This window comes from Melitaea cinxia, chromosome 10 (genome assembly GCF_905220565.1).
Source record: "Melitaea cinxia chromosome 10, ilMelCinx1.1, whole genome shotgun sequence".
Classification (NCBI taxonomy): domain Eukaryota; kingdom Metazoa; phylum Arthropoda; class Insecta; order Lepidoptera; family Nymphalidae; genus Melitaea; species Melitaea cinxia.
The window spans coordinates 2,424,205-2,436,318 of NC_059403.1; the positions used below are offsets into that span (position 1 = coordinate 2,424,205).

The following is a 12,114-nucleotide window of genomic DNA, read 5'->3' on the forward strand; positions in this document are numbered from 1 at the left end:
AAATAAAAAATCAACTAAAATAAAAGGGGCTCAATGTTACTCCTTATTACATCAGCTCTCTGCCAGTGAAAGTCTCGTCAAAACCGGTCCAGCCTTTTCAGAGATAAGCCAGAACAAACAGACAGACAATAACCGTAAAAAATGTTATTTTGGTATATGTACCGAGTACACATCTATATGCATTTAGTAAAAAGCGGTTATTTTGATATTACAAACAGACGCTCCAATTTTATTTATTTGTATAGATTAGATATGAGACGTGGTTACTATTTAATTCATAAAAAAGTTTTCATATCTTTTATCTGTCAAATAAGAATTAAAACGTCATCAATGCTCTTTGTACGTTATGTAAATAGGTTTTTAAATTATTTTGTATATTCGTGTAACAATCCTAACAAATATCTATAAAATATATCAAAATGTTAATACCAACTTGTCTAATCAAATTATTTGAATTGGTAAGTGTGAAAAAAGAAGATGAATTATGTTTTAAATAATATTATATAACCTAATAGTGAGTAGTTGTATTCAATTTGTAGCGACGCACTTTCGCAGAGTTACGGGGTATATAATCAAAGTGATGTATCGATAAATAAGTGACTATGAAACTATTAATTATATAATATTAATAGCACATTGGCAAGTATTATTGGAGCCAAAGTTTTCTTCCTGAGTTGTAAGAACAGATATTGAATGAATTTTGATTTATGTATATAAATAATAAATAAATATCTTAAAAATACATTTTAAAACTGATTTATATTACACTGAGAGACCCAGCTAAATTTTGTTTTGTCATATTTATGATTTCGTTAAATTAGGGATTTTTTTTCAATTTTTTTTACACAAACCATGTCCTGGCAATAACGAACACGAAAAATAAATATTTGATTTGGTGCAGTCTTGCAGAATTTATTCGCGTACATATCAATTTCAGCGGATATTTATTATTTATTTAAATTTTGAATTTAATAATTACTTTTTTATTGCGGTAGGGTACAGCAAAATTTATCTTGCTCTAAATATGGAGCAACCAGACTGGGGAAGTTCGTCAACCTTACAGAAGATCACAGCTAAATGACATTGCTCTTAAATAGTGTGATGTCCCTGTGGTGAGTAAGGTAGCCAGAGCTCCTGGGGAGAGTCAGGGGTAGGGTCGACAGCGAGCTTGCATGCTCTTGGTGTTGCAGGCGTCTATTGGCCCCTTTTTTTTGGTATCCCTTTGTCTACTAACCTAATTGTCTAAAAAAAACAATGATTGTATGGTGGTGATTCATAAATAAAAAGTATTACGAATTTTTATTTTTCAAACTTCTGTTTGAGGACTTCATCAGCGTAAAACTATGTGCCAGGGAATCAAAATATCTGTTGTACCTAGGTTTCATCTTTGGAGCTATAGATTGACACTTAAATATTTTACTGAATGTATAAGTACTAATATAGCAGGTACGACGATAAATAATAAAATAAAGTCAAAATTGAAAGGGTTTTTACAAGATCAAGTACATAAGAAAAACATTTTTTTGCATGTTGCTTGAACTTATCTAATGAGCTTAGCATATCTTCTAAGTAAGGAAAGTCTAGTAGTATTTTGTTTTGTTGCAGATGTTAGCAGTAGCGTGTCTCACATTACACCACTACAGTTATGACCTTACTGACATACCCACATTAATGTTGTGTTCTGGAACATACGTCGGGTACGTCATCGTGCTCTCGGGGGAAATAATTGGTAATCATATAAATTGTACCATTGGTTATATTATAGAATTTATTTTGTATTGTAATAAGTCGCATTTATACTTTTCAAAAGTATTTACTTAGTTATATATTTTTTACGACTAACTTACATACGTTATACCGTCAGGGTCGGACCACGTCCTAGCTGTACTAGACAGTAGAGACTACCGATCTAAAGTCACATGTGTGATTAATCGTCTATATGATAAGCAAAATAATTCACAATTTATAATGAAACGAATGTTTCGGATTTTATCGCAGTTTATCAAGTTTATTAACCGCAAGATGTTTCGGATAATTTACTGCAACCATGGTCACGGGAGTCCTGAGAAAAAAAGTTGTTTTATTATAATGAGTGAAATTCGCGTAAACATTAGAAATCAATATACGAGTGTGTATATAATATTCACAATGCTGCAACAAAAGGCACGGCCAATTTGGCCCGAGTCTATTGTATATCTTCTATAATATAAAAATGAGTCGCTGAATGTGTTGCTAAGCGCAAAACTCGAGAACGGTTGGACAGATTTCGCTAATTCTTTTTTTAAAATATTCCTTGAAGTACGAGGATGGTTCTTACGGAGAGAAAAATTCTAAAAAAAAAAAAAAAAATAAATTTCCTGAAAAAGTCTAAAAACAACACTTTTCTATACTCCCATACAAAAGATTTGTGATAATACTTAAAAGTCAATTTGAACTTTAATACCATACGATAAAGTTTGTGTTAGGCGATACGAAGTTCGCCGGGTCAGCTAGTTTCATAATAATAATAAAAAACATTTATATCGCAAATACTTCTTTAAAATACTTATAAGCTGAAGTATTAAATGCACACACAATTTATATGCATTATAGTCTAATAAATAATACGGATATTTTAGGGGAAATGATTTTCGCGCCACTCGATCTTGTCCAGGACATGTACTTCGGGGTCTTAGGAGTGGTCTTGTTTTCCTTGAGCGGCGGTCTGGTGCTGTCAGCGAGGACAAAAGCCTCTATGTATCCTAGAACTGGGGATCCTAACGCGGCCTTGATAGTCGGAGCCTTGGCGGTGTTAAACGCTCTATTGATGCTCTTCGACTTGAGCCTCGCTTATATGGACAGCGAGCAGTTTGATGAAGATGTCAGTGTTTAAGGTGATTTAGCGATTTTTACCCATTAGATATCTTCATTGCATGCTTTTAAGCTAATTGACAAAAAAAAAATTAACTATAATATTTTTATTTCACTTTCTTTGATATATATATGTGATGGTTATTTTGGCTGTGCGAGGTATAAATGCGGCTTATTTATTAATAAATGTAAATTAAATTTTAGTAAAAAATAAAAAATACATATTATGTTAAAAAGAATACTCAAGTCTTGTCCTTGTTATAATGTGCAGTTTATTTTAGTGATATCATTAAATATCGACGAAAAAATATCAGGGTTATATGTAAAATGAATATAAAATAATACGATTTTATGCTACTATTGATATGAATAAAACCAGCTAAATGATTCACCCTAATGAAAGTTGTTTAACGTAGACTAGCCCGTTATTAGCGCAGTTTGTAATGATAAAGTTTTCGACTCGAGAGTTCGGGGTGTATATATATATATACGGGTATATATATATATTCGGGGTGTATGTATATATTATACTAGCTGGCAACGTTGTTTTTTGCCATGTATGTTATTCATTTCGTAAAAAGCTGTACAAAGTTTTTGCTTTACGTATTAATTTAATATATAGATTATCGTTTATAGGTGAAGCGATATCGGCAGCAGCGGATGCGTACATAGATGCGTGGTGGTCCGCCGCTGGCGCAGTTTTGTATGGAGCGTGTGGAGGCTTCACATTACAGTGGTGGCGAGATGTGCCGGACTGTTTGCGTCGAAGTCACGCCCAAGCGGCAGCTATATGTTCCTTAGCCCTAGCAGTCCTACTCCTGTTGGACGCTTTGCTGGCTCTCTGTTCCGCGCACGGTGATCAAGATAGTGTCAGGTCTAAGTCTACAAAACGCTGTAGCCCGTAATCATTTAGATAAATTATTTTAAATTGTTTAAATAATAAAAATGAAACTTAGTTTTTATTTTTCTATATTTTAAATTTATAAAAATATTTGCATACTTCTTATATTAATAAATCACTAAATATGTTGTTAAAGGCAAAATTCAAGAACGACGAGACCAATTTTGCAATTTTTTTTTTAAGGTTTCTCATACTTAGTAGAAGGTTTTTACGAAAAGAAAACCAAGCACAAAATTATAACGTTTGTTGAGTCAGTTAGAATAAAATTATTCTGAGTTTTTGTTAATAGTAATTTGTGTAAGGTTCATTATTTAAGTATAAAATAAGTTCCGGTTTCAAGCTCTTTCACCTGTTACGAAAGTCATTTCAAGACTTTATATCAGGAATAGTGCATCTTCCATAAACGCTTGGCACTTAACTACGCCGTTACGGTAGATTACTCATTTCGCAAGCTCTACTGACCATTAAAAGGTTTTTAAGTGGCAATGTACTTTTACTACTTAAAATATAAATAAAAAATCATGGTACATTTTTGCTTAGATTTCCTTAGGTTACCATTTTTTGACAAGATGTTTTTTAACTTTAAAATTGTACAAACCACACTGTTAATAAACGCTATAGCTAAAGGATTCAGAAGGATCCAGTAGTTTCCTTTCAAGTCCCAATTTTTTTCATGATGGGCGAATATGAAAAAAAAAAGTAGGTGGGACCTTGGCCCCAACAATTGTTAAATTCCAGTCCATATTAATTTATGATAGCAATAATGACATCATTCAGCCATTCACCAGTGCAGTATCAATGTAACATATGTGTTACAAATGTCATTGTATCCCAACTTGTCTCCTCACTTTAGGAAACTTTGTCCACAATCCCTTCAGCGGCTATCTGATCTGACTTGTTAGAATCAGAGACTACGACACCCCTTTCTATCTAGCGCCCTGGGCCGTCGCCCAACCGCGCTCACCCCTAACCTCCTAATGCAGTGGCTTAAGGGAACTACCCTAGGCATGATCTTGGTAAAAATACCGAAAAATATGAAAATAACATCATCATTATTACAGTCTATACAGTCCACTGCTGGACATAGGCCTTCACAAGTTTACGCCAAAAATAACGTAAACTTAGTGACGTTGTATTTCATGCAAGATACAAATTTGTATATATATATTTTTAAATAGTAACGGCGGGGTTTCTTTTTCCTTATTCTCTGAAGAGAAACGGTGGGAGCGTAACTTTTAAAAAATAATTAAAATTTTAATTTGTAAACTGTCGATGCGAAGGTGCTTCTGAAGCCTATTTGAACAAAACTATTTTTGATTTTCAGTCGGTCAGTTTTCTTGTAAACGTCTGCTTTATAGCTCTTCTGTAAATTGTTTACTTGTTGAAACTTTATAGGTTTATACATATTTTGTATCAAATTGAATATTTTGTATTATTATACTGTTTGTTGCCAAAATAAAAAGGTATATTAAACACTAATGAAAAACAAGTATAGTGTAAGCAGATATCAATACGCCAACAACGCCTAGGGCATTGCAAGCCGACCTTTCTCCTGAACCACCCTGAAGCTACCTCACTCACCACAGGAATACGACACTAATTGACAGCAGTACTATTTTATTTATTTTATTTTATTTGGAACACCAACAGGACATAGACATTATATGAGTGCAAATTGTACATTTCGACTGAGCCATTTACAGGTATTCGCTTATGGTATAGCTGTGATCTTCTGTTACGTTGATACTACCCCTGTCAGGCAGCTTCAGATTTTAGCAAATCACTCCCGATGAGTATAAGTTTGCTATTTAAAGGCATAGTAGTAAAATATATTTAAAATAGAATTAGGGCCTGTTTCATCAGTTGTGGATAACGCTATTTGACGAATGACAGTATCCGACAATAAAAAGTTTTTAATTCATTATTCTTTTTACCATCGAATTCTGCTATATTTATTATATATTTCTATTTGTATATATTAATCCTAAAGTCGCAATTTAATAATTGATAAGAAATGGTCTTACAAGAAAGTCTATCAAAAAGAAAAACGAAAAGAAAGTCTTTCAAAGTCTATTTGTATCGTCATCCGTCAAATAGCGTTATCCTCAACTAGTGAAATAGGCCCTTAATATTGTTATTTAAATATCTTATATAAATAAACTTATATTTTAGCGTTGAATGTCTTGTTTTTAAGGTCACTAGTAATTTCTTTTACAATTTTTAAAAGCTTTATATGCTGACAGCGACATCTGTCCAACTTGTGGTTAACTATTTGGTATTTAGAAAAGTTTATTCACATTACGGTTATAGGTGACACTACCTGACACTAGATGGCGTTTATCCCAAATTAAAGAAATTATTTAATTAAAAAAAAAACAATCCAAGTATCGTTTGGTATCTAGAATGAAGTTACTTGGTCCTAGGTTTAGTATACTTAGTATACTATACTAGGTTTATTATAAAAAAAAGCTGTACCCTGCGCGCGTCTTTTTTTTGGTCATACCAACTCAGAAATCTTTGTGGACTCATGCACAACACTGCTGAAGATCACGACATCATCAAATGCATAGTTTACGATTCTAGGAAGTACAGACAAACATTCATTTATATATATATTACAGATATCTGCATTGTTTATATCATACATTCCATACATTCTTGTTACTAGATATTTACTTACCATAGTAAGTAGACATAAGCACTAAGCACTTTTGAAGCAAAATCCTTTTTGTCAAAGATATAACTATAAACCTAAAGATGTTTAATTTTACGGCTTTCCATTTTACAAATAACCAATAATTTATGTTTCTCAAATTAATAATGAGATGAGAAAAAATTAAGTATCAATTATGCAGAACACTCGTGATATAAACATACATATAAAACTGAATAAACGGATGCTTCTCTCGTGTTCACTCTATCTAAATGTGTTGTAATCATATAGGCGTAAAAAGCTTAATAGATTGAGACAATAACATTCATATGTTGAGAATACCGCTTCCCACACGTTTTACTAGTTTTTTACGTCTTTTAATGAAAGGACTCCGACGAATAGTACTATTTAATTATTTATTATATTTTTAAATATTTTTACTTTTTTATATAAATATATTTTAAAATGTGTAAAGTAGGATAAAATAGAATTAAAAGAAATAGGTTAACGTAATAGCTACGTATGTTATGGACAGGCGTAGAAGCTTATTGACAATTAAACAAACATTTAGAACAAAGAGGAGTTCAATGAGAGAAGCAATATTTTAAGATCGTTAGCAACACGCTAGGCTGTTAATTGAGAGTAACATCTCTTTTAGTTTGTATGCTCTTCACATTTGAGTCAATGCGCAAAGGACAAATTGTTTAATGGATTGCGTAGGCTTAGCTCAATTATGTTATGTTGCTTATTTATAGATATGTGTATCCATAACAAAATTTATTCGTTATGTTGTTACATATTAGGTAAATTTACTTTATGCCTTTTGAAGTTATACTTCTTTTGGCGTGTTAGGGAAAAATTATGAGAGTAAATTTTTACGATGCGCGCGTAAACCGTCTTAAAAAACCGACTCCCTGAAGCTAGCCATTTTTTTTAAATGTAAAAATAGCCGACTCGGTATCCCCGTAATGCCTATTTTCTATTTTATATCGAATCGTTCGTTATATGGGCGTACATAAATTTTTGGATACATTGGTATAATGAAAAATTTAATATGTACCTGAGTGGTTATGACTTTTCTTTACTAATTTTATTTTAAACTAGCTGTGCCCGCGGCTTCGCCCGCGTTGAAATCAGTGTGTCACAAAGTTTTCCCGACACACTTCCAGTTAAACTCTCATTATAATCGGCTTAGCCGTTCCGTAAACCTTCCTCTTGAACCGCATGAAAATCCGTTCAGTAGATTTTGAGGAAATCGATCACATACACTTTTGGGGACTTTGTTTTATAATACACTAACTGTTGCCCGCGACTACATCCGCGTGGTTATGAAGATATGCATTACTATTAATATGTTTAACGCATTTTTTTTATATTTCAGTCACTTGAAATGCTTATCACACTGAGTAACTTTTTAAAAGGCTCAATTTAGTATAATTTAATATGTACTTGTTTTTATAAAACCTCTCTATACACCACATTTTTAGTTTTATTTTCAGGCTGCAGTATAAATAACCTACCGACGAACTTATATAACTGCTGTATATATTTCATACAAACTATCAACCCCAATTAAACCCCCTTAGTGGTGGAATATCGCTAAATCTCTCTACTCTACTACTATTATCTACTATCTTACTCGGCTGGGCAGCGTACCGAGCAGACGTGTCGCAAATAATTTCTAAACATTTGTAGTTACTATCAACAAAATTTCAACCTTATATATTACGCTAAAAGAGCTAAAGTGGACTGAATCTTGGTGTTAAGTAAAAACAACTTTGGTTTTAATCGACACACCCGCTGAGCGTGTATCTACTACTAGTGTGTGAGTAAGCATCATAGATCAAAATGTCTACTGGAAGAGGTATGAGTGATTCGCAACCAAACCTATCTACCCTAGTGGCGTCTTCTGAGGCATCGGATGTTCAAAAGATTACTTTTCGCCATAAGAGGAAACAACCTGAAGAAAACGAGAATATACAACTAATTAAGGAAGAAGTAAGTGAAATTAAAAATCAGATGTCACAAGTAATGGCAATGCTAGCTTCTCTTGCCAATGATCAAAAGGAATTTATGGATAAGATATCCTCAGATATGGCTGCTCTTAATGAGCAAATAAGTAACATTAAGTCTACTATACAAAACGTTGTCAAAGAACAAATCGAAATTAAATCTGACATGGCTATACTACGAGTTAAGTGTGTTGTAACAGAAAGTAAACTCGTTACCGTGGAATGTGAATTAAATAGAATTATTAAAATTGATCCTGCTATTTACTCACCTGTTACTAGCTCGATGGAAGAAATAATGAAGGAAATAAGTGAAAGACAAAGAAGAATGAAAAATCTTATTTTCATAGGGATTTCAGAACCAGAATCATCTAAGAAGGAAGAGAGAAATGAGATAGATAAGAATGAAGTCATGAAAATACTTAAACAAATTAATCCTGATTGCCCAGCACCGCATACTACTTTACGACTTGGGAAGTATGATCCAGGAAAAAAACGAGTCATAAAGGCTATATTTACGTCTGAAGAAGTCTGCAAAAATATTCTTCGAAATAGAAATAATATACAAAGTCACAGTATAAAGGTATATTCGGACCAAACACCACAGCAGCGAGTATTTCTTAAAAAGTTAACTGAAGAGATTAAGATTAGATCGGAAAATGGAGAAAAAAATTTGATCATAAAATATTTTAATGGTATACCAAAAATCATTGTCTCACAACCAAAAACTACTAAATCTACAAAAAACTAAATGCTATTAACGAAAATGATAATATAAGACTGGATAAAAACAATAAAATTACAAACAAGAGTGACAAAATCTATCAAATTGTTAAAAATTATAATTGCATTCATACAACTAAAAAGTCTCTAAGATTTTTGTATGCTAATGTAAGAAGCATTGTAATGCCAGGTAAATTTGATGAGCTTCTATGTGTAGTGAAATCATTTGAAAATTACCCCCATTTGATAATCTTGACTGAAACGTGGTTAAAAAGTGATGACGAAGCCAAAAGATTTAGGATTGGTGGGTATACACATTATTACAATAACAGGACTAATGTGAGAGGTGGTGGAGTATCAATATTTGTTAACGACAATCTCAGACATATCTTAGTTGAAAGTGAATGTTTAGACGACAATCACTTTCTGTGGATCTATCTCAGGAATTTTTCGCTGAATGTGGGAGCCATCTACAGAAAACCAGACACTAACATTAAGGCCTTCCTTGATAAATATTCACACCAACTTAATAAAGTTAAAAGAGGTCTTGTTTTTGGTGACTTCAATATTAACTTACTCGCGTCGGAACAATCGACCTCAATGTACAGAGATGTTTTGGAAGAGAATGGCTATAAAATTATGAATAAAATTGATAAAGCTCACTGCACCAGAGAAACCTCTACATCAAAGACTCTCATTGACCACGTGAGTTGTAATCTAAAGGAAAACAACTACCATCTAGCTATAATAGAATCATCAATGTCAGATCACAAACAGCTTTATTTTGAATTAAAAAGGTATCAACCAAAAACTCCAGAAAAGGTACCGTATGAAGCTATTGATTATGAGTTTCTTTACAAAACAATGGCTGACAGTGCAGACAAAAATGAAAACAATCTATTCAATATTTTGGAAGAAAGGCTTTTGGCAAGTGTAACTAAAAGTAAAGTATTAAAATATAAACTTCTAAATTCTCCCCGACAAGACTGGATTAATAAAATAATAATAAATGAAATAAACTGCAGAAACGCTTTGTGGAAAGAACATAAACATAACCCAGAAGACAAAACAAAACATGCAGAGTTCATTACGGAAAGGAATGAAGTTACTAAAATGATTCAACAAACAAAAAGTTCATATTACCTAAAGTCATTTGCTGCCTGTAATAAAAAACCTGCCAAAATGTGGTCCCTCATAGACAGTCTTTCAAGCAACAAGACCAAAGAATCTAGTGGACCAGCTAAGCTGCATATCAACGACGACGATATAACAAGTACGCAAGAAATCTGCGAATATTTTAATGACTTTTTTTCCAAAATTGGCTTGTCTCTGGCAAGTGAAATCAAGAAAAGCAATTTATCTGGTGATTCCGCGGTATGCGAAACTGGATCCACTACACATTCACTCACTGACTTTTCACCCGCAACCACAGATGAAATTAATAAAATAATAGATAATTTAAATAGTAATACCAGTTCGGGAATCGATGGGATAAACACTAAGTCTATTAAATGTGTAAAAAATCTAATAATTTATGAGCTCACTCAATCTATAAACAACTGCTTACGATTGGGAATTTTTCCTAATAGTCTTAAGATTGCAAAAGTTACTCCAGTCTATAAAGCTGGAAGTAAAACCGACCCAGGGAACTATCGCCCCATCTCGGTTCTTCCTGTGTTATTAAAGATCTTTGAGCGGGTCATTTATAATCGCCTAGAACAGTACCTATCCTCTCAAAATTTCATTTATGAAAGGCAGTATGGCTTTAGACCAAAATCAAATACACTCTCGGCTGTGACGGACACTATAACTAAAATAAAACTAAATATTGATAAAAAGCATATTGCAGTTGGTATTTTCATCGACTTAAAAAAAGCTTTTGACACGGTAAGTCACGACATATTGCTTAATAAATTAACTAAAATTGGTATAACTGGAAACGCACATAAAATGTTTAAATCGTATCTCAGTAATCGTTGTCAAGTAGTCAAAATCGGAAATGCTCAAAGTAGTCCTAGAAATATTACCTTTGGAGTTCCCCAAGGATCCATATTGGGGCCTCTTTTATTCTTAATATACATTAATAGTATTAGTCAGATTGGATTAAATGGTTATCTTTCTCTTTATGCTGATGACACTACTTTGTTCTACTTTGGAAGGTCAATTAAGGACATATTGTGCTGTGCTCAGATTGATCTCGATACCTTAGAGAGATGGTTCCACGGTAATTTGCTTACTATTAACGTATCTAAGACTAACTACATAATATTTGCCGCGAAAAATAAAAAGATTCCCGATCACGAACCGCTCAGAATAAATAACCAAATAATTAATAAAGTAGATAAAGATAAATACCTAGGTGTAGTTCTGGATAGCACTATTTCATGGAAGCCACACATTGCTAGGGTAAAACAAAAATTAACTTCTCTTACAGGTTTATTACGTAATATTGTGCAATGTTTGCCGCGAAAGGTGAAGTATAATGTATACAATTCACTTGTGAAGCCACACCTGGATTACCTTATAGAGATTTGGGGTACAGCTGCTAAAACGAACTTAGCACTCTTGCAAATAGCGCAAAATAAACTCATAAAGGTTTTATTCCATTATGACTTTTTAACCTCAACTGAGAAAATTTATAGAGAAACTAAGATAATGGACATTTCGCAAACTTATATATATAACACTTGCATATTGATTCGAAAGATTCTTAATAAAGATATACATACTCACCTAACTTTCACAAAGAAATCTCAAATTAGTAAAATTAGGCTTAGGAACGCTGATCATATTGTACTACATAGACCGCGAACAAATTACGGTAAAAAAAATATAATGTTTGAAGGCGCTCAGCACTATAATAAACTACCTCTAGATATAAGAAATTCTAAGAGGACAATAACTTTTAAAAAGCTTTTAAAATTTTATATTTTAAATAAACAAATAAAATAAAATAAAAAAATAAAAATAAAAATAAT

General features: G+C 32.6%; 1 protein-coding gene across 1 annotated transcript; it reads left to right on the top strand.

Annotated features, from left to right (window-relative positions):
* The first annotated feature begins 419 nt into the window (after positions 1 to 419).
* On the top strand, positions 420 to 3,570 carry LOC123657360. The gene is made up of 4 exons (XM_045592919.1): positions 420 to 458; positions 1,606 to 1,729; positions 2,619 to 2,873; positions 3,487 to 3,570. The coding sequence occupies exons 1-3, from the start codon at positions 420 to 422 to the stop codon at positions 2,870 to 2,872; spliced, it is 417 nt and encodes a 138-aa protein (XP_045448875.1). The 3' UTR covers position 2,873; positions 3,487 to 3,570.
* The last annotated feature ends 8,544 nt before the right edge of the window (positions 3,571 to 12,114 follow it).